This window comes from Salvelinus fontinalis, chromosome 6 (genome assembly GCF_029448725.1).
Source record: "Salvelinus fontinalis isolate EN_2023a chromosome 6, ASM2944872v1, whole genome shotgun sequence".
Lineage (NCBI taxonomy): Eukaryota > Metazoa > Chordata > Actinopteri > Salmoniformes > Salmonidae > Salvelinus > Salvelinus fontinalis.
The window spans coordinates 63966050-63990011 of record NC_074670.1 but is presented as its reverse complement, the minus strand read 5'-3'; the positions used below and the strand labels follow the sequence as shown (position 1 = coordinate 63990011).

At 43.2% G+C, this 23962-nt stretch overlaps 2 protein-coding genes across 3 annotated transcripts in view; one reads left to right on the top strand and one right to left on the bottom strand.

Moving 5' to 3' along the window:
• Window positions 1-16933, bottom strand: part of LOC129858288 (alpha-1,3-mannosyl-glycoprotein 4-beta-N-acetylglucosaminyltransferase B) — a 180465-nt gene extending 163532 nt beyond the window's left edge. The window contains exon 1 of one of the 2 annotated variants that reach the window (XM_055927419.1): window positions 16820-16933. In XM_055927419.1, the coding sequence (XP_055783394.1) occupies window positions 16820-16925 (106 nt within the window). In that variant the 5' untranslated portion in view covers window positions 16926-16933. Of the gene's footprint in view, window positions 1-13084; window positions 13574-16819 lie in introns of those variants that run through there. The other variant, XM_055927420.1, reaches the window with a different exon arrangement.
• A 118-nt stretch (window positions 16934-17051) lies between these two features.
• On the top strand, window positions 17052-22032 carry LOC129858289 (sequestosome-1-like). The gene is made up of 7 exons (XM_055927421.1): window positions 17052-17229; window positions 18320-18415; window positions 19700-20031; window positions 20216-20438; window positions 20561-20763; window positions 20884-21100; window positions 21308-22032. Exons 1-7 carry the CDS (start codon window positions 17061-17063, stop codon window positions 21460-21462), a joined length of 1395 nt encoding a protein of 464 aa, XP_055783396.1. The 5' UTR covers window positions 17052-17060; the 3' UTR covers window positions 21463-22032.
• The last annotated feature ends 1930 nt before the right edge of the window (window positions 22033-23962 follow it).

Below are 23962 nucleotides of genomic sequence, written 5' to 3'. Positions count from 1 at the left end.
TGCAACCAATTACCTTCAGAAGTGTCACAATTGGTTAAATAAAGTACACCTGTGTGCAATCTAAGTGTCACATGATCTGTCACATGATCTCAGTAAATATACACCTGTTCTGAAAGGCCCAAGAGTCTGCAACACCGAGAAGCAAGGGGCACCACCAAGGCAGCGGCAGCATGAATAGCGAGGAGCTCGCCAAACAGGTCAGGGACAAAGTTGTGGAGAAGTACAGATCAGGGTTGGGTTATAAAAAAATATCTGAAACTTTGAACATCAGACGGAACACTATTAAATTCATTATTAAAAAATGGAAGGAATATGGCACCACAACAAACCTGCCAAGAGAGGGCCGCCCACCAAAACTCACGGGCCAGGCAAGGAGGGCATTAATCAGAAAGGCAAGAGAGAGACCAAAGATAACCTTGAATAAGCAGCAAAGCTCCACAGTGGAGATTGGAGTATCTGTCCATAGGACCACTTTAAGCCGTACACTCCACAGAGCTGGGCTTTACAGAAGTGGCCAGAAAAAGGCCATTGCTTAAAGAAAAAAAGAAGCAAACACATTTGGTGTTTGCCAAAAGGCATGTGGGAGACTCCCCAAACACATGGAAGAAGGTACTCTGTTCAGATGAGACTAAAATTGAGCATTTGGGCCATCAAGGAAAACGCTATGTCTGGCGCAAACCCAACACCTCTCATCACCCCGAGAACACCATCCCCAGAGTGAAGCATGGTGGTGGCAGCATCATGCTGTGGGGAGGTTTTTCAGCGGCAGGGACTGGGAAACTGGTCAGAATTGAAGGATGCGCTAAATACAGGGAAATTCTTGAGGAAAACCTTTTTCAGTCTTGGACAATGACCTTGCTGCAAAAGGTGGCTCTACAAACTATTGACTTTGGGGGGGGGGGGGGGGGGGGGGGGTGAATAGTTATGCACGCTCAAGTTTGTATTTCTGTCTTATTTCTTGTTTGTTTCACAATAACAATATTTTGCATCTTCAAAGTGGTAGGCATGTTGTGTAAATCAAATGATACAAACTCCACAAAAATCTATTTTAATTCCAGGTTGTAAGGCAACAAAATAGGAAAAACGCCAAGGGGGTGAATACTTTCTCAAGCCACTGTATAAAAATGATGTTCCTTTGCAGGACAAGGATTGTCCTGACTTTCAAGATTGCCTGAATGGCTTCACCTTGCTTTTTCTGGTTGGCTGGCAAGTTTCACCATGTTCTGTACTAAGATGGCTGTTGACTGCTGTTGCAGTGTCGTAGCCTTTCGTGAGCTACCTGAGACATGAAACAGGTGTGAGGGCATACAGGCTGTTTATTAATGAGCAGTTTGCCTAAATGGGTAATGGAAACACTTCAACCACTATATTTTTAAATCGACAGTGTAGCTTTTTGCGAAAAAGGTTTTGTTTTTAGGTGTGACGTCATTACGTCCAGCTGTTTTGATCGGCACAAGATCGTTAAATGGAAATACATTCTAGCAGGAATATGTTGCATCCATTTTCTATGCAAACCTTCTAAACATCGACAACAAAAAAAATCACGTCACAATGGAATGGAAATGGAAACATAGCTAGTGAGGTAACAAGCAATGTCGTCCATGTTGGCTGAGTCGCACTGTTTCTAAGCTGGCACAGAGTCAAATAGGTTGTATGAGCATGGGGATGACACGGGCTGAGTGCCCCTAACATGCGTTGATTACACACAGGAGACAGGGTGATATAATACCTCTGGCACAGGCTTGTTTAGACTCGTCTAAGATGTCACTGTCCCTCCCAGGACTAAAGAACCAAAGCACAGCACAGGATAACATAACTAAGCCTGTTACCAGTACCCGTGTCTGCATGGTTGGGGTGGTGCGTGTGTGTGTGTCTGACAGTGCGTCACAAATGCCATATTGTATAAGTGGGCATCTAGCCCAGAATGCATTTCATGCTCACATGACTGAACATGACAGGTCCTCTTTGCTGATAGTGCCCATAATGACTACCTATACACAACCATGCAGTGCACCATTCAACAACACACACAGTAGCACACACACACACAATATTCCCTACTAACTAAGAGAGTGTCAGAATGAGCCAGTCCTCTGGTAGCAGACGGTTGTCTCAGTGTGGGGAAACAGCAGTAACTGAGGCTCACAAACCCATAAGGTTGGAGAGAACGAACGAGAGAATGAGAGAACAGGAGAGAGAACAGGAGATGGAGCGAGAGATTGTGTGCGAGAGAGAGAGAGAGAAAGAACGAGTGAGAAAGCAAGAGGGGGAAAAAAGAGCGACAGAAAGCTAGCAAGCAGGAGAAACCATGTTTTTCCTCAGTTACACAAAAGCTAACCATTTCCAGTTATGGATCAAGGCTCTTTGTGAGAGAGCGGATCACACAGGAGGATAACGAGGAAGTCTCGCCTCCTCTCACTCTAACAAGCTAACTCCTCTACGGTGTAGGAGGTGGTGGAGAGGAAAATGAGGCAGTATTGGAAATAAGAGTGCTTTTAGGGCAAAGAGACATAGCAAGGAAAACACTATATGTCATTTGTTTAGAGCAGCAGCTACAGTATGTACGCAAACAATGAATACTGTAAACCTTCCCAGATATCTACACACACACAGCCAAACTATCCCAAAACTCTCAAAGTGCCATAAAAAGCCCAGCACAAGACAGACAAGTTGAGCCAACCTATAGCAATCTCTGAGTGCCATAGGCAATTACACACCCATCACTACCTCAGTCTTTCACTCCCTCAGACACTCATCCTTGACTCTCCTCTAAATGTCAGAGTGGAACAACAGTGTTCCAACAGCAGATGGCTAGAACAGTGAGGGGAACCAGGCGTAATTGTATCTCTGCACCACTGGTCTGATCCAGCCCATTCTCTACCCTGACAAAATCCGTAAATTCTGTCACCACTGCAAAGATAAACAAAACAAACACAGATATGACAAGACAAAACTGATGTGGGACCTGTAATCTCTTGTAGACAGAGGCACGTAACATAACTGGTGTCGTAGCATCTGTCAGACTGTGGGATGCGACGACTAATGAGGAAATTTGTTCTGGTGAGCAGATTTGTCACTGGTCATTTGTACAAATTACGATGTTGCAAGCTCAAATATCTTAAGGGGAGGGGACATTTGGCCCATAGACTTTCCCGTAACTTGCAAAGAGGGCGAGAGAGAGAACGAGGGGGGGGGGGGGGGGGGGGGTGGAGCTCCTCGTTTTAACAAGTCTCCCTCATAACCTAATCGATTATCTGACACAATTACGTACGTTTTTAGTTCTGGGTGTCCGAGTTTAGGATCCATGAAACATGTGTAGACAGAGGGTGATTGTGTGAGGAGTCTATCTGATCATATTGATTTGGTATCAGGCTGAATAGGATCAATGTGTGTGTGTGTGTGTGTGTATCATTTCTATAGTCTCTCATCCCCTTTACCAAACTGCAGACAACAGACACACCACCCTACCGGCTCTCACAGTCTCACATCAGAATTAAATGTTCATCCATGTTTCTCAAACGTCAAATTTCAAAGTGTTTAAGGTTAAGTTAAGGCATTAACTCTGCATTTTTAAGGTAGGGTTAAGTGCAGGCATTAACTACGAACGGTGAAGGCAAGGGTTAAGGCTTGGGATAGGTTTAAAACAAAAATAAGGTGGATTCGAATTTACAACATTTGGAACTGGAGGCAGATGCATGTCATCGGCCATCCCGTTCACAATGCCCAAGAAAAACCTACTTGAAGCTAACAGTGCTCACTGCTGCCACTAGTGGCTGGTTTCCATGTTATCTCCCAAAGTCCTCAAGACATGGATGAACGTCGAATACTGACTTGTATCATGGGTGACTTGGCTGCACCACACACTGGTACACATTTTGACTCAGTCTTCTGTATTTGTTCTAACTGTCATATGCATCATCCTTCATGCATGCCAGTGCTGTAGTTGGTGCTTGGAGCTGAAGGAGAGAGGAAGCCATTGCGTGTCAATGATAGGAAGGAACACACAGTTTCCAGAAAGAACTACTGGGAGAGTATGCCCTCGGGGTAAACGTGGCTCTCCCCCTACTAGACCTTTGGGTCTCAAGGAGAGATACACACAGAGAGAAATACACACAGAGATAGATAGATAGATAGAGAGAGAGAGATGCAGAGAGAGAGAGACAAATTATAGATTCTTCACATGCTGTCCTCCTGACACCACTGGCAGCAAGCCGTAGTGTGACCACACACACACTGAGGGATAGTAGGCCTGCCATGTTGTAGGCTGGCAGTGTTCTAGACCACACACTGGACACCTCGTGCTTGGATGAGACACCTGCACCTTCACTAACCATACACAGTGCTTAATCACAATATAGTAAAGAGATAGAGAAATCACACAAACACCCATAAATAGACTTAGTTCCAGGTTTATTACTCACAGCAAATTAGCATACAACTTCACAGACAAAATTTCCCCACTACCATTTCTGTGTGTGTGTATGTGTTGGAGTTCACACACACATACATAGTTTTCTCCATATGGATATCGAGGACGAGACAGCGGCCTCTTTAATTATCAATGAACACCACCTGCACGTGCCCAATCTGTTTGAGGAATTTTTATTTTATGATGTAAGCGTGCTTGTGTGTGTGTGTGTGTGTCTTCCATAATATGGCTTTTTTCCACATGCCAGCTTGTGTAATAAGTGACAAACACAGCGGATCAGATGATGCACAACATTGTTGCAAATTAGGAGGGACAAGTCAGTTCCTGCATTGGGAGCCATGCCCCCCTAACCAACTAGGAAACAACGTCACCTGGGTGGAAACACCTGAGCGTGTAGATCATTTCAAACCTGTTTGTCTTGTCAAGAAGAAACCCTGATGAAAACTTTGAATCAACGTTACAGCAATGTTGGCTTGTGACTTAATAAATCATAGCGCCGGCGTATAAGAGAGTGACTCGATTCTTTCCTTCTTCATTTCTTTAGCTAGATCTCGTATCACCAAATGACCCACATGACACCCTTCAAAGTATTAATATGTCTCCCCAAGTATTATTGGGCATGCTGCTGTGCTAGACAAGTTAGTTTTTAGTCGAGCACCAGATGTTTCATCCAAGTGAGTCGGATGTTCCAAAACTAACGATTCTGCACCAGTCAAAAGTTTGGACACACCTAGTCATTCACAGGTTTTTCTTTATTTCTACATTGTAGAATAATAGTGAAGACATCAGAACTATGAAATAACACATATGGAATCATGTAGTAACCAAAAAAGTATAAAACAAATCAAAATATATTTTATATTTAAGATTCTTCAAATAGACACCCTTTGCCTTGATGACAGCTTTGCACACTCTTGGCATTCTCTCAACCAGCTTCATGAGGTAGTCACCTGGAATGCATTTAAATTAACAGGTGTGCCTTGTTAAAAGTTAATTTGTGGAATTTCTTTCCTTCTTAATGTGTTTGAGACAATCAGTTGTGTTGTGAAAAGGTAGGGGTGGTATACAGAAGATAGTCCTATTTGGTAAAAGACCAAGTCTATATTATGGCAAGAATAGCTCAAATAACCAAAGAGAAATGACAGTCCATCATTACTTTAAGACATGAAGGTCAGTCAGTCAATCTGGAAAATGTCAAGAACTTTGAAAGTTTCTTCAAGTGCAGTCTCAAAAACCATCAAGCGGAATGATGAAACTGACTCTCATGAGGACTGCCACAGGAAAGAAAGACCCAATTACCTCTGCTGCATAGGATAAGTTCATTCGAGTTGCCAGCCTCAGAAATTACAGCCCAAATAATTGCTTCACAGAGTTCAAGTAACAGACACATCTCAACATCTACTGTTCAGAGGAGACTGCGTGAACCGGGCCTTCATGGTCGAATTGCTGCAACGAAACCAATACTAAAGGACACCAATAAGAAGAAGATACTTGCTTGGGCCAAGAAACACAAGCAATGGACATTAAACCGGTGGAAATTTGTCCTTTGGTCTGATGTGTACAAATTTGAATTTTTTGGTTCCATCTGCCGTGTCCCACTGTGAAGCATGGAGGAGGAGGTGTGATGGTGTGGTGGTGTTTTGCTGGTGACACTGTCCGTGATTTATTTTGAATTCAAGGCACACTTAACCAGCATGGCTACCACAGCATTCTGCAGCGATACGCCATCCCATCTGGTTTGCGCTTAGTGGGACTATCATTTGTTTTTCAACAGGACAATGACCCAACACACCTCCAGGCTGTGTAAGGGCTATTTGACCAAGAAGGAGAGTGATGGCGTGCTACATCAGATGACCTAGCCTCCACAATCACCCGACCTCAACCCAATTAAGATGGTTTGGAATGAGTTGGACCGCAGAGTGAAGAAAAAGCAGCCAACAAGTGCTCAGCATACGTGGGAACTCCTTAAAGACTGCTGGAAAAGCATTCCAGGTGAAGCTGATTGAGAGAATGCCAAGAGTGTGTAAAGCTGTCATCAAAGCAAAGAGTGGCTACATTGAAGAATCTAAAATATAATTTTGATTTGTTTAACACTTTTTTGGCTACTACATTATTCCATGTGTGTTATTTCATAGTTTTGATGTCTTCACTATTATTCTACAATGTAGAAAATAGTAAAAACAAAGAAAAACCTGTGAAAATCCCTGACTGGTTGCATCACTGCCTGGTATGGCAACGGATCGGCCTCTAACCGCAAGGCATTACAGAGGATGGTGCGTACGGCCCAGTACATCACTGGGGCCAAGCTTCCTGCCATCCAGGACCTCCTATACCAGGCAGTGTCAGAGGTAGGCCCTAAAAATTGTCAAAGACTCCTGCCACCATAGTCATAGACTGTTGTCTCTGCTACAGCACGGCAAACAGTACCGGAGCGCCAAGTCTAGGTCAGAAAGGCTTCTTAACAGCTTCTACCCCCAATTCATAAGACCCCCCACCCCCTCTATTACGCTGCTGCTACTCTCTGGTTACCATCAATGCATAGTCACTGTAACTCTACCTACATGTAGAGATTACCTCAACTAACCTGTGCCCTCGCACATTGACTCTGTACCGGTACCCCCTGTATATAGCCTCGCTACTGTTATTTTACGGCTGCTCTTTAACTATGTTATTTTTAACCTATCTATTTTTTTTACTTAACACTTATTTTTCTTAAAACTGCATTGTTGGTTAAGGGCTTGTAAGTAAGCATTCACTGTAAGGTCTACACCGGTTGTACTCGGCGCATGTGACAAATAACATTTGATTTGAATGATTAGGTGTATCCAAACTTTTGACTGGTACTGTATGTAAATTAATATTTTATTTTCAATAAAGTAGCAAACATTTCTAAACATGTTTTCACTTTGTCATTATGGGGTATTGTGTGTAGACGGGAAAGAAAAAAACATGATTTAATAAATGTTTTATTTAGACTAACAAAAAAATGTGGAATACGTTAATGGACATGAACCTTTCCATTTACCCTGGTCGGAAATCTTTCTAAAGGCACTGTACTTTCCATTTACCCTGGTCGGAAATCTCCCCTTGATGCATTGATGGAAATAATAATAATAACAGTTTAGTGCACAAATACACAAAGTAAACATAGATACAATCAATGCACAAAGGAAATGCTCAGTAAATTTAATCTTCAGATAAATACTCCGACAAAACATAAACCATTTCCTCTTACTTGATTCTCCCCCTCTTACTCTGCACTGCATGTAGTTTAAACACACTCATAGGGCATGCTTTTATGGCTAGCCTCATGACAACGGCCCCCAGCGCCAGACTCTCTCTCTGTGTGTGTGTGTGTATGTGTATATAGGGCCACCCACCCATGCAAGGCCAGAGTTATTGTCAAGGTTACCACAGTTTGCATACACGTTAGGGGTTGGACACACACACACACACACACACACACACACACACACACACACACACACACACACACACACACACACACACACACACACACACACACACACACACACACACACACACACACACACACACACACACCCACACACACCCCTTTGGGCTGTTTGACAGGGGAAGAGCAACTGTGAGTGTGGCAAAACCTGGACAACCTACCAAAGAGTAGAATTCACTCTAACCTGCTTCTAAGTCAATACAGTAAGATCTTCAACTCACGGGACAGCATTCTGCTTCCAAGTCAATACAGTAAGATCTACAACTCACGGAACAGCATTCTGCTTCCAAGTCAATACAGTAAGATCTACAACTCACGGGACAGCATTCTGCTTCCAAGTCAATACAGTAAGATCTACAACTCACGGGACAGCATTCTGCTTCCAAGTCAATACAGTAAGATCTACAACTCACGGGACAGCATTCTGCTTCCAAGTCAATACAGTAAGATCTACAACTCACGGGACAGCATTCTGCTTCCAAGTCAATACAGTAAGATCAACAACTCACGGGACAGCATTCTGCTTCCAAGTCAATACAGTAAGATCTACAACTCACGGGACAGCATTCTGCTTCCAAGTCAATACAGTAAGATCTACAACTCACGGGACAGCATTCTGCTTCCAAGTCAATACAGTAAGATCTACAACTCACGGGACAGCATTCTGCTTCCAAGTCAATACAGTAAGATCTACAACTCACGGGACAGCATTCTGCTTCCAAGTCAATACAGTAAGATCTACAACTCACGGGACAGCATTCTGCTTCCAAGTCAATACAGTAAGATCTACAACTCATGGGACAGCAATATTCACAGTCAAGCTACCGAGTGTGAATTTTAGCACGCTCACTAGAAGTAGTGGAACTAAATGAGGCGTGGACTGACATGAGGGTGATACTAGCCATTCAGTACACACACACACACACACACACACACACACATTTTGTATACAGTTCCCTTCCCCTCCCTTGTCTGGCTCTCTGTGCCCTGCTGTGGGCAGGCTGTGGATTAGGGGCAGGGCAGGGGGCATGCTGGTTGTGCCAGCTGCTGCCATCTACATCCTTGCCAGCGTTGTCAGTAAATAATGCCACTTATGTGTGGTAAGCCAAAACACAGACAAAGTGTAAGACGTGTTTGTGATTGAGTGTGTAAGACCATTGCAGGTTGTTATGAAGGAGATAGAAAGTTGTACATTTACACCGTATGCCAGAACCCACAAGATCAACCTTCACGTGACTCCTAGACTAGAGAACACAAAGCCTACCGCACCAGTATCTGTTCTCTCACCAAACATGCAACAGAAAATGCAGTTCTACCCTTTATTGTAAAGACCTGTGGTTGGTCTCCTTGGAGACCAGGTGGGAAGAGAACAGACCCTGTCATTAGTCACGTTTGGCAATAGTCATCCTCTCAACTTTGCATTATATTTTACCATTTACAACTCCTTCCCGACACGCATTTATTGAAACATTTAACTAGATGCTACCTGATCCATCATCCACTGATTTGCGTGTTCACCTTAACATCCTACACAAAAGAACAGTCTAGTTCTCCTCCACAGATGTTTTCTTCTCTCTTTTCATTCAATCATTATTTTTCTTCAAAGAACTTCTAACACATGAAACCACACTGAATACTTGAAAGATACGATGCTGTATCAAAGGCATGTAAATGTTACTGATAAAGCATTTGTATTTGGAAGCTCGCTAACACACACACACACACACACACACACACACACACACACACACACACACACAGAGAGAGCTCTTTTGTCCCAGTATTGATGAAACTGACCAACATCCTTGGGTTACCCAGTTTCCCAAAAGAAGACCCCGGTCTCTCCCCGCTGGTGGTGTTTGTGTCCACACACACAGGCTCGTGTTTCCCCTCATATCTAGCCATGGTCTCGGTGTGGGACTTCTGAATGCAGTGGAGGACTATCAATGTTTCCTCAGACGTACAGAGCAACATGATACCTGCCCCTACGCATCCCACTGGAACGAGGGAGAGAAAGAGGAGAGGACAAAAGAACAAAGGATCAATCCAAAGTTCCATTGCTCTCAGAATCACCACTCTTCTTTGTGTACTGAAGCGTGGACAAAGACAAGTATGAATATCCACAGAGGACACATTATGGGTGTAGTACAGCTTGGAAAACGACACTGACTCGCGAGCTACCTGATAAGACCAGTCTCTGTTTTCTACAACATTCTGTTTGGAGGCCACATTAGAATAGCCTATACAAAGCCACAACAAAAGCTCAATCAAAAGCGAAACAGAGCATGAGAGTGCAAAAAAAAGTCTACCAGGCAGCGAGCATGTGGTGTGTGGGGACATGAGGTCCCCACAAGAATAGTAAACAAACAAAAATTTGACCAACTGGGAACATTTTGTTGGTCTCCACAAGGTCGAATGCTATTTCTAGGGGGTTTAGGATTAAGGTTAGAATTAGTGTTAGGATTAGAATTACGTTAAGGGTTAGGAGCTAAGGTTGGTTTTAGGGTTAAGGTACAGGTTAGGGAAAATAGGATTTTGAATGGGACTGAATTGTGTGTCCCCACAAGTTTAGCTGTACAAGACTGTGTGTTTGTGTGTGTGCGGTGGCATATCAGTGACAAACCAACTTTCACATCTCCCAAGAGTCATTGTGCTCCAGGGATTTCCGTAGGCCAAGTCGCATCAGAGAGAAAGTCACTTTGAGGAACTAAACAGAGAATTAGTGTTTCAAAAAGAAAAAGCTTACGATAAAGGTCTGTTCATGAGAATTCAGATGTACTGAATTAGTTTTGGGTTGTATAGAGAGAGAAACCCCGTGTCTTCATTTTCAGTTATTCTTCCACCCATTACATAATTTGTTCACTTACTCACTCACCTGCATTTGTGTATCAATAATCATAATCAATAATAATTTCTTATTCAATCCATTCATTAATTCCTGGGAAACATTGACTTATGACACTGTTGATATTAAATTGATATCTGACGAGTGGCAAGGTTCAGTGCAATGTTAATCGGCAAGCACAGATAGATTGAAACAGCCCTCAGCGGAATAAATGTATCAAACAAGCTTCTGAAATCATGTTTAGCTGTTTGCTTGACTGAATTAATTTGCCCAAGTGCCTGCTGGCTTGGAGGGGCGCATCGAGACACTTACTGACACACACAGCGGTGCAATCTCTCCCTGTTTTGCTCCCAAGTTAATTGCCATCAGTACAGGAGTCAATTTCAGTCACATACCCCAGTCAACAACACATGACAGTAGACAGGATGCACGAGACAGAAATATGGCTTTCCACAGGAAACCACGGTGATACTGAGGAGCATGATATCTTGTCAGGAAACGGGGGGGGGGGGGGGGGGGGGGGCAGAGAGGAAGGGAGGAGACGCAGTTTCTCCACAATTAGCTCAGAATATAAGGCATGTTAACAGTCTTAATAAGCTACACTGCACACACACCCTTCCCACTCCTTGCCTGCCCCTTGTAATCGGAGAGTTGTTGGGGAAGGTATGCCATTATTTTGATATGACACAGGGAATTTGTTGGAGGTGATTGATTTCAGAATGCATCTTTCATCACATTATAGTCTATGCTTCACTCTCTGTGCCCAACATATCCTCTCTGTAGCACAACCTAAACATAGCAATCAGGGAAGTGTAAAGACCCCCAGGATCAATTATCTAACTGTTATAATAGGACTGCTATTATTAGATAATAACTGGCAATTTGGGAAGGTAAATGTGCAGTGTGTCTAGAAACATTCCCCAAAGCATGTGTTCGGCATGAAAACATTCATCTTTGTGTGCAGGGTTCTAACAGAATGAAAAATGTACCTGCATCCAGCTAGAGCTCTGGTGTAAACTACACACACCCAACACAGTGCAGGTGCACTTCCACTATGGTGCTAATGTTGTGTTAGCTCCTGAGAGGCATAATCTCAAATTTTTAAAGGGTTGATTCCATCGGAGTGAAACCAACTAGAAATAGATATGAGTCATTACCCTATCAGGTTTCTCTGAAATGTGGCACCAACGTCCAGGGAATTTTGCCACTGCACTATAACAGGGAAAAACGGCTGGATTTCAGATCTATCCTACTAATCTTATGGGAATTTGCCTCATGACATGTTTTCTTTTTTTCTTCAACATTTTTATAAGATATTATTCATCATTAGAAAAACAGATAATCATGACATCATACATTAAAGTTCCCAACAACATTGTGAGAGTCAGTGGCTTTCAAGTCCCTATTTAGTTGAACAGACTTTATCAACTTACTTCAGAGTTCGATGACTAATAATCGCTGAAGAGGAATACATACATAGTTGTGATTTTGTTTGTTATAGCCTCTCAGTGTAGAGAAAATTTGGCAGGGACCAAAGGGGAGTGTGAGGCTGCCAACGCCAGGGGGGGTCCATGAAAGACATGTGTGTGAACTGTCAATAACTATAACAGCCAGCACTTTGAGGGAACTATCAACCTAGGAAGGACACTTCCCCTTGCACAACAACTTCAAAGCTCTATAAAATGTACAAACCAAGAGGAAAAAATCCATCCATGCATGCACAATCCACAGCTACCTTGCAGGTTGCAGAGGTAGAATTTTGCAAGTTCAACCACCGGTCAATTGGATTCCAGAACGTTAGATGCTAAAGTGGCCGAATATTGCAAACCAGAGCTACACAGAAACATTGGATCAGCACGAATAATCTCTAGCTACGTTGTTTCAATCTTGATGCCTGAGATGCGCGTTTTGCACAATCGGATTCATAAGGTCAACGCTGTGTTTATACAGTGGAAAATATACCAAATATCACTCTGCAAGCACAGGCTGAGGAATATAAAAACGCTCGTCCTGGGGGCCTTTAGAATTATGTATTTATCAACATAACCCTGCTCAATGTAAGCAAAAGCTGCAAGGAAAATGCGTGACAAAGGTAGAGAGTCTGACCGTACCACCCGGTGAAAACTCTATCCTATTCTTCACGGTCGAAGGATAACAACATGTCAATATCATACACCAACACCAGCAGTTTATTTCCAAACACAGAAACGTAAGTGAACGCTACACGATATCAGACCGATATTTTGTGTAGGCTCGGGTCTCCGATAGCAGACGAAATCTTCCAAATCGCCTCAACCCACCCCCGCAGCGTGGTGCGTTATAGCGGCTACCTTACCTTTGGAATTGCTGAATGCCGTGTACCAGGAGAGCGAAATGAGTCCGCATAGACCAAACAATACGACCGTTAGGAAGGTGCCATTTCGGAGCCTCATCTCCGGATCCCCGGGCTCATGTCCGAACCGAGTGCGGGGTATCTGGGCTCTCTCTGCTCGTTTGCGGTGCTTCCAGGAGATAAATGCCTCTTTACGCCTGGCAGTCGGAGCGGAGGACTGAGTTTGTTATTGCGCGGCGCTCTGCTCTCGGGTAGACTACTCAGTCACACAAGCATGCAGTGAGCACCCCAGGAAGGTTTGCCAGAAAAGGAGGGCTATTTTTTCTCTCTCTCCTCGAGTAAGAGCCGAGTGGTTAAAGAGATGCCATACAGTGTTGCGAGTGGGCGTTGGGAAATGTGAAAGGCAGCAGCTCCAGGTTGATGTTCATGTTCCGCTCATTTAATTTAATGACGTAGGCCTAAGTGCCCGAGGTAGCATACAAGTACTTCTTCATCCATTCGGATGCTGAGCCTGGCATGCAAGTGGATCGCAAGTGCAGCACCAAGATGAAAGAATGAAATAGCCTCACTTGTCTGAAACATTTGACAGTGCTTTAAATTGAATTTTACTTCTGCTATAAAGTGGAAAGGCAAACCATGTGCCCAAATCCATATGGGTTATTTAGCCTACCTAGAAGCGGGCTTTCAATTAATCACTTTTTCGTTGAATAATAAACCCAATTCAAATTTGGGGTCCGAATGAGCAGTGCATTTCTCTCCACATCTGGCCGGAACACACCTGTTTTATAGGCTGCATTAATTAGCCAAATTAACAAACCATTGCGCAAACTGTTTACAAATGTCAGTCGCTCTGCAAACAAGCTGCAAACATACTCACTACTACTGTCGAACTGAAAAACAATTAACAAGTAGTCTATCTTACAAAAATTATATATATATACATATTTTTCAAACTATTTTTATTTATTTAACTAGGCAAGTCAGATGAGAACACATTCTTATTTTCAATGACGGCCTAGGAACAGTGGGGTAACTGCCTTGTTCAGGGGCAGAACGCCAGATGTTTACCATGTCAGCTTTCGGTTACTAGTCCAACGCTAGGCTACCTGCCGCCCCTATCCAACAAGACACTTTCTTGTCAGTCAACATGCTTTTGTTTTGATAAATGCGCCATAAAATAAATCATAATACAGGAATAATGTCAGCAAATGAAATGATGTCCATAGAGGTTATTCGAATGAAAATGGCCCCGTGTGGTTCAGTTGGTAGAGCGTGGTGTTTGCAACACCAATGTTGTGGTTGAGATTAACCCAGGGGACCAGTACGGAAAATGTATGCACTAACTACTACGTACTGTAAATCGCTCTGGATTAGAGCGTCTCCTAAATTAAAAAAATGTAAGTGACAGACAATACCATTATTAACATAAATAATTTCCCAGGAAAAGAAGGCAAAACTACAACAAGATGTGCAGGAACTTCTCAGCAATATCTTCCAATTTGAATAGGTCCCTGCCTTGCACCATGTAGTAGACTAGGCACATGGTTCGTGGAGAAATGCTATCACCTAGCGGTGAAAGAAAAACTTTACACATAGCTCATTTACTACTTTACGTGCGTCTTGGTTTTGACTATACGAAATACATTTTTGTCTGATTTGACTTTTCGTAGCAGCAGGTTTGGAGAATTTACACAGAAGTTTAGAGTAATTAACGTAGCAGGTTAGGAGAATCCCTTATAGCCATGACCTTGCGCCTTTTCCCTACCATTATTGCTAAAATGACAATTACTCATCATATCAATAAAGTAACCATGGGATAACCTTAAATTAGCCTATGAAAATGGTCATTCAAGCCTTATGGCAACAATGATAGATTAATTGGACACAGAGTGACAACAATAATGTATAAAAGCACAACAAAAAATACATTCAGTCATAATCCAGAGACTTGATGGTTGAGATCCACGAATTATTATGACAACATAGTAATACGCCCACAAACAAATTTGATCTAGTTTCTAAAACCCATCTGTTTCTAGAAGCATCGTGCGCGTTCTACGGATTACCAAACTCGCCCGGGAAAAAAATATACTGTTAGATAAAGCGGTCATGGGACCTATGCGTCAGAATCAGGTGACGGAGCACCACTAAGAGGCAGTAAAGGAGGATGAGACGAAAAGTAAAGCTATTTCACACAGCTTTCATCAGACGCTTTACTTTGGTTGCATATTTTCTGATTAATAATGCATCGAACATTGCCCAATGCAATGTGTCACCTCGAAGGTGTAATGATCAAATTTCCTAATTTTTGTATAGGCTAGGCTACTGCACAATAATGAATAACAAACAAATAAAATTATGTGTAACCTAGATGATTTTGGTGGATATATTGAAATGAATATTGGTAGATACAGTACCAGTCAAAAGTTTGGACACACCTACTCATTCAAGGGTTTTTCTTCATTTTTACTATTTTCTAAATTGTAAAATAATAAGTGTAGACATCAAAACTATGAAATAACACATATTGAATCATGTAGTAACCAAAAAAAGTGTTAAACAAATCAAAAAATATTTGAGATTCTTCAAAGTAGCCACCGTTTGCCTTGACGACAGCTTTGCACTCTCTTGGCATTCTCTCAACCAGCTTCATGAGGTAGTCACCTGGAATGCATTTCAATAAACAGGTGTGCCTTGTTAAAAGTAAATTTGTGGAATTTCTTTCCTTCTTAATGCGTTTGAGCCCATCAGTTGTGTTGTGACAGGGTAGGGGTGGTATATAACTTTGTATTAGCCCATACCCCTATAACTTAGAATTCTGCTATACAGAAGTAGGTAACTCGTGAACTAATGGAATCTGTCTCTCTCACTACTATAGGCCTAGTGTTATTAAGACTATTAATAACATAGTAATAAAATAGATCGAGGCTATGGGGATTTTTTTGGACGAGAAAATCAGTAAAGCCCGTCTTCAAATATCATCACAGTCATCGAGGTCAATGTGTAATATTTTTACTTATTTAACTAGGCAAGTCAAGGTCAATGTTTGAAGTCACTGGAACAGTTCGAGCTAGTGTAGATCAACACTGATCTCACGCGGGAATTCCGGTACGGAAAGTGCCTTGTCATACCTCGGCCTTCAACTTCATTCAACCTTTAGCGTCCCACCCATTTGTTTCAATGAGCTTGGAATCCTTTTGCGCACAACAACAGAAGGAGCAGAGCTTTGTCATTTAGTTAGTGCTATCTGGTGTCTTTGGGACATCCCTACCCTAAACCCAACCCTAACCTTAAATCGGGAGCCAGCAGTAGAAACAATAACAAAGCGTTTTCCCTTCCCCTGTTTCGCTAATAAGCTTATGTATAGGGCTTGAGAAATGTAACCACTCACAAATTCATAGACAGAGCTATGGATGCAATGACTGACCATCCATGATATCAAAATCATAGCCTCAAAACATGGTTAAAACGATGTAGTTTTTGTTTACGTTTACTTTGTTCTGATGGGGACGGTTGAACTAAGCCATTTATAAGTTATATTATAAGTTATAATATTATAAGTTATTATATTATAAGTTATATTTTTCAAAATCAATGTGTACATATAATTAATTTATAAGTCAAAAACTGGATGGAACAATTTATGATTACCCATTTAATTCCTACCCTTACAGTAACCCTTACATTTCTACTTTAATGGAGTGTATGGACGTCCCAATGAAACAGAATACCACGTACCTTCGCCATTTAGAAACGGTGGACTTCCCCATGAAGCAGCTCCAAGCCCTCGTGATTGGCTAGACAGCTGGATAAATACTACACGTGACAACGATATAAGGTTCATAAACGGAACTGTACCCAGAAAAGCACGACGCACAGACAGCGATCGAGTTTGCAGTGGAGTGGGCCTTCAACATTTTAACTGCGCAACAAATATTTCGGAGCGAGTAAAGGGCTGTAATTGTGAAAAGACTCAACCATGTCTATGACCGTCAAAGCCTATCTCCTTGGGAAGGAGGACGCGCCGAAAGAAATTCGTCGCATTGCTGTCGACCAAGATGTTTCAACGAGTTTTGAGTATCTGAAAAAAAAGGTTGAGGATGTTTTCTCAACCCTGCGAAATGTCACCTACCAAATGTATTACAAAGGTAAGCCTATACTAGTGAACCATTATAGGAATCTACTGTAGTGTCTTCGATTGCGTTTAGTATGTTGTCATATCTTAATATTGGTGTTTGGCTGTAATCTTCCATAATATTGTCCGCCGCGCGCAGCGCAGTGCGCACTGGACAAACATGACTACAGCTAAATGTCGAAGCATAGACCAGCGTGTCAAAATTGCAATAAATTCAGTTATCTTCCGATCAAAATAGAGCTCAACAAGACAATGTCTTTATGCACCATATCGCACTTTATAAATCTGATAGAGCTGGTACAGAGCGTTTTTACAGGCCTACATTTAACATTGCATTTCATGCTGAATGTCAGATATAAATTGAGTGAGCAGGCCCCGTTTCATTTGTCATACATGCAATGTGGTAAATTCAAGTCAGTTACCAACTAAAGTCTTCATTCTTCAACAGGCAAAGATTGTTATACTACATTTATCTCAACTAGCCCTGTCTAAACACCTGGCAGTTCATAAAACAAAACATCCATTCATTATAACATGGGATACAGTGAAGGGGGCACTTTTGTTTTTATATGCCAGTGTTTAGGCTTTTAGGATTGCTAAGTGGGGTCTCTTGCCGTAACTTAGCAACAGTTTTTTCCCCCTCCTGGGTTAATACCAACTCTATTAGCGCTCTACTCCCAAATAAGCCTCCTCAACCCAAGGGAATCAGAGGTGACCTTATTTCATACAGTAATAATCTTGACTGGTACCACATCACAACATTTACGTTTTCCATATTGGGCATCAGGGTTGGGGTCAATTAAATTCCAACAGTCAAACCAGGTAGTGAATTATACAATTCAATATGAATTGATAAGACTGCATAGATTTTTTTTTTAATGGGGCATTTAAAAAAAAAAAAAAACTGACTTGGAAAATGACAACCCTGTTGGTCTTAGCACAACACCTTTTGTATGAACAATATTCCCTAAACTAACCATTGTTCTTCAAATAAAAAAGCTAGTGAGGATAAGCTGTGGACAGATGTCCTTACTTGTGAACTTTGGCAGCTATTATGTAATTATCTGGGTGAGATGTGACATCTTTGTTTATTTTCTACCCAGATGAAGACGGTGACATGATCGCCTTCTCCACTGATGATGAGCTCATCATGGGCCTCACCTGCATCAAGGACTACACCTTCCGCCTCTTCATCAAGGGTGAGTCTTTTGTGTTCAAATCTAATAGATAAAAAATGAATAGAATTGTTACTAATGTGTAATGTATTAAGTCATCATTACTAGAATAACTTAGCATTCTCATTGTTACTGACACATTTTAGTTCATAAGTACACCTGCTAGACTCATTGCTGACAGGTGTATAAAATTGAGCACATTCATGCAATCTCCATAGAAAAACAATGGTAGGAGAATGACCATACTGAATAGCTCAGTGACTCAATGTGGCACTGTCATAGGATGCCACCTTTTCAACAAGTCAGTTCATCAAATATCTGCCCTGCAAGAGCTGCACCGGTCAACTAAGTGGTGTTATTGTTAAGTGGAAATGTCTAGGAGCCACAAGGCTCAGCAGCGAAGTGGTACGCCACACAAGCTCACAGAACAGGACCACTGAGTGCTGAAGCGCATAAAAAATCGTCTGTCCTCTGTTGCAACACACTGCCGAGTTCCAAACTGCCTCTGGTAGCAATGTCAGCACAAGAACTGTTCGTCAGGAGCTTCATTAAATGGGTTTTCAAGGCCGAGCAGCCGCATACAAGCCTAAGATCACCATGCGTGATGCCAAGCGTCGACTGGACTGGTGTAAAGCTCGCCGCCATTGGACTCTGGAGCAGTAGAATTTGTTCTCTGGAGTGATGAATCACCCTTCACTATCTGTCAATCTGACAGATGAATCTTGGTTTGGCAGATGCCAGGAGAACACTACCTGCCCGACTGCATAATGCCAACTAAAGTTTGGTGGAGGAGAAATAATGGTCTGTGTCTGTTTTTCATGGTTCAGGCTAGGCACCTTAGCTCCAGTGAAGGGAAATGTTAACGCTACAGCATATAATGACATTCTAGATTCTGTGCTTCCAACTTTGTGCAACAGTTTGGGGAAGGCCCTTTCCTGTTTCAGCATGTGTGGAAGAACTTGAATGGCCTGCACAGAGCTCTGACCTCAACCCCATCAAACATCTTTGGGATAAATTGGAACACTGACTTCGAGCCAGGCCTAATCACCCAACAGCAGTGCCCGACCTCACTAATGCTCGTGGCTGAATGGAAGCAAGTCCCCGCAACAATGTTCCAATATGTAGTGCAGGGATCCTCAACTAGATTCAGCCGTGAGATGATTTTGTTTTCTTGAGCGGATGGCCGGAACATTATAACATTGAGGGGGGCGGGGCAACTTCATATTAATGGCTATGATTTTGGAATGAGATGTTCGAGCAGGTGTCTACATACCTTTGGTCATGTAGTGAACTTTCTTTTCTTTACAGAGAAGAAGGAGCATAGGCGTGAATTCCCTGCTTTTGCCTTCCCCGGTGGTGTCCCCCCTTTCGCCTTCCCCCCTCCCCCTGGAACACCTCATATGGGACCTCCCCCACCTCACGGTTCCCACGGCCACCATGGTCATGGCCACCACGGTCACGGGCCCCCCATGGTGCACCCCAATGTGACCTGTGACGAATGTGAGGGCTCAGTGGCGGGGACCCGCTTCAAGTGCACCGTGTGCCCTGACTATGACCTGTGCTCCACGTGCCAAGCCAAGGGGCTTCACAAGGAGCACGTCCTCCTGCCCATCTGGCACCCCTTCAACAACGCATTTGAGGTGAGACCCATATGTTGTCATGTGTTTATGCCTTTTTTTCTTAGTGGATATACTTGCAGATATATGCATATCTGAGCAATTTAAAACTCCATTTAAATATTTTTTTTAGTCCAGGAATAGAAGGGGGCGTATGTATGTGTGGTTAGGGAGAAATGGCCTCTCTAGTTGTTGTTCTTCTACTCAGTGGTTCCCTCGTGGGAAGTGGATGAGGAAGATGAGACACTGCACGTGGGGTCAGGCCCAAAACCAGGCCCAGCCTGGTCCCTCTGGGTCCCAGCCAAGCCAGGCAGCCGCAGGGGACAGACAGCCCTCTGATGCCTCATCTGCTGCCTCCCAGCAGTCCCAAGCCAATATGGATTACCTGAAGAACATTGGAGAAGGGGTGGCAGCCATGCTTAGCCCACTGGGTAAGACCAAGAGAAAAGCTCCATATAGTAATTTCATTATCATCAATCCATTATTTGAAATGTACTGACCACTCTACATTTAAATACACTGAAATTGCTTACTTACACTATCTTGCCTGCAGGTATCGATGTGGATATTGATGTGGAGTTGGAGGCAAAGAGGACCAAGGTGATGACCCCCAATCTGACCCCACCTGGGTCAGGAGGCCCCCCCAGTGCTAGGAGCAATAATGGGACGGGGGGGTCCAAGGGAGATGGGACTAAAGACGGGGACATGGAGGTGGACGGGCTTAGCAGCCTAGGAAGCGCGAGTGATTTAGCTACGGTATGATGCACACAGTTTAATTAAACATTGACTTAAATCACAAGTAATGGTGAAGAATAAAATACATTGTCCTCTCTGAGATGGTATGAATTGTTGAACTCTATGTATCTTTCTGTGTAGGGTGGTAAAGATGCAGGGGGCAGTGGTGACGATGAGTGGACCCACCTGACCTCCAAGGAGGTGGATCCCTCTACAGGGGAGCTCCAGTCTCTCAGGGTAGGCGAGGAGGGCTCTCTGGAAGCCCCAGGGTCCCCTACTGTCCCCCAGGGTCCCTCACAGGAACCACAGAAGTCCCTCACTCTCGCTGAGGCCGCAGCCTACCCCTACCTTCCTCAAGGTAAGAGTTAAGATAACTCATATCCTCCATATCACAAGTAGCAGTTGCTGTGGTAATATCCTTATCCTCACTACTAGTAGTAGTGACTTCAGTCAATGGTAGTTATCCCCATTTAGTCGTAGGCATCATGGTTATCATGATATCCCTGATTACTAGTAGAATTGCCTACGCCAGAGACTGACCCTCCACTGTGTCCTGTCTCTCTAGATGCCGACCCACGCCTGGTGGAGTCCCTGTCCCAGATGCTGGCCATGGGCTTCACAGATGAGGGGGGCTGGCTCACCCGCCTCCTCCACACTAAGGACTGTGACGTCGGGGCCGCCCTGGACACCATCCACTACTCCAAACCCGCCAAGAAGTAACGGGGCCCCAACACAGTACCCTGAGGGACACCTACATCCCCCTATGATAGCCACTTCACCAATACTGCCTTCTCTTCCGTCCCTCTCATTCACACCTCTGGCACTTGCAGTTACTCACACAATAAGTCTTTAGATCTGAGAAGAATTATTGCGATTTTAAATGTTATGGTTGTACTGACATTGAAGTACAGTATAAAGGGTTTATTAGTCAATATTTATCTAAATGGAAATTGATATTTCTATAACCTTTGTTAAACTCTTTTCAATGGGATGTAATTTAACTGAAAGTGTGAGCTAACATACATGGGTTCATGTTAAATTGGATTGATAAAAACAGTTAAGATTAACTAACATATATCATTTCAGTGTTCACTCAATAGCAAGTATTATCTATTGAGTTTGATTAATCAAGTAACTGTTCTAACACGTATCATGTAGAGTTAATACCAGAAGTAATATATGTTCATTACCAGTGTCAACAGAATAAGGTGAAAGGTGTGAATAATGATTGTCTAACATTGAAAACATTTCTCCCGTTTCAAAACCAAATAAAATACTTCTGCAAAGAAACTGGTGTCATTCTCCTACTGTCTCATTAAATGTATTATAATTACAAATAATAGTTTGACCAAATCTAGTGATTAAGTAGTTGTGTCAGTGAAATTATTCATAAGCAGAAACCATTATCAAATTTCAAGCAATTGAGTGTGTTTAAAATGACAACATTCAGTGTTTACAGAAGAATACTAGGCCACTTAGTATTTAGATGCACTCAGCATCTACTGAAAAAGGAGCAACCATTACATGATTTTTCAAAGTCGTCATCCATGTAGAGGGCAGTGCTTGGTGTGCGGGGGCGGATGACAGACAGGTGCTTTGCTCTCAGGTAAGGCCATATAGGCGGGACCTCCGCTATTGGCTGCCTCCCCAAACCCACAATGAGTGAACCGATCACTAAGGTAACTGAGCTAAACGACTATCGCCCCGTAGCACTCACTTCCGTCATCATGAAGTGCTTTGAAAGACTAGTCAAGGACCATATCACCTGACACCCTAGACCCACTCCAATTTGCTTACCGACCCAATAGGTCCACAGATGACGCAATCGCAACCACACTGCCCTAACCCATCTGGACAAGAGGAATACCTATGTGAGAATGCTGTTCATCGACTACAGCTCAGCATTTAACACCATAGTACCCTTCAAGCTCGAGACCCTGGGTCTCGACCCCGCCCTGTGCAACTGGGTCCTGGACTTCCTGACGGGCCGCCCCCAGGTGGTGAGGGTAGGTAACATCTCCACCCGCTGATCCTCAACACTGGGGCCCCACAAGGATGCGTTCTGAGCCCTCTCCTGTACTCCCTGTTCACCCACGACTGCGTGGCCATGCACGCCTCCAACTCAATCATCAAGTTTGCGGAAGACTACAGTGGTAGGCTTGATTACCAACAACGACGAGACGGCCTACAGGGAGGAGGTGAGGGCCCTCGGAGTGTGGTGTCAGGAAAATAATCTCACACTCAACGTCAACAAAACAAAGGAGATGATTGTGGACTTCAGGAAACAGCAGAGGGAGCACCCCCCTATCCACATCGACGGGACAGTAGTGGAGAAGGTGGAAAGTTAAGTTCCTCGGTGTACACATCACGGACAAACTGAATTGGTCCACCCACACAGACAGCGTTGTGAAGAAGGCGCAGCAGCGCCTCTTCAACCTCAGGAGGCTGAAGAAATTTGGCTTGTCACCAAAGGCACTCACAAACTTCTACAGATGCACAATCGAGAGCATCCTGTCGGGCTGTATCACCGCCTGGTACGGCAACTGCTCCGCCCACAACCGTAAGGCTCTCCAGAGGGTAGTGAGGTATGCACAACGCATCACCGGGGGCAAACTACCTGCCCTCCAGGACACCTACACCACCTGATGTCACAGGAAGGCCATAAAGATCATCAAGGACAACAACCACCCGAGCCACTGCCTGTTCACCCCGCTATCATCCAGAAGGCGAGGTCAGTACAAGTGCATCAAAGCAGGGACCAAGAGACTGAAAAACAGCTTCTATCTCAAGGCCATCAGACTGTTAAACAGCCACCACTAACATTTAGTGGCCGCTGCCAACATACTGACTCAACTCCAGCCACTTTAATAATGGGAATTGATGGAAATTATGTAAAAATGTATCACTAGCCACTTTAAACAATGCCACTTAATATAATGTTTACATACCCTACATTACTCATCTCATATGTATATGTATATATTGTACTGTATATCATCCACTGCATCTTGCCATCTTTATGTAACACATGTATCACTAGCCACTTTAAACTATGCCACTTTGTTTACATACCCTACATTACTCATCTCATATGTATAGACTGTACACTATACCATCTACTGCATCTTGCCTATGCCGTTCTGTACCATCACTCATTCATATATCTTTATGTACATATTCTTTATCCCTTTACACTTGTGTGTATAAGGTAGTAGTTGTG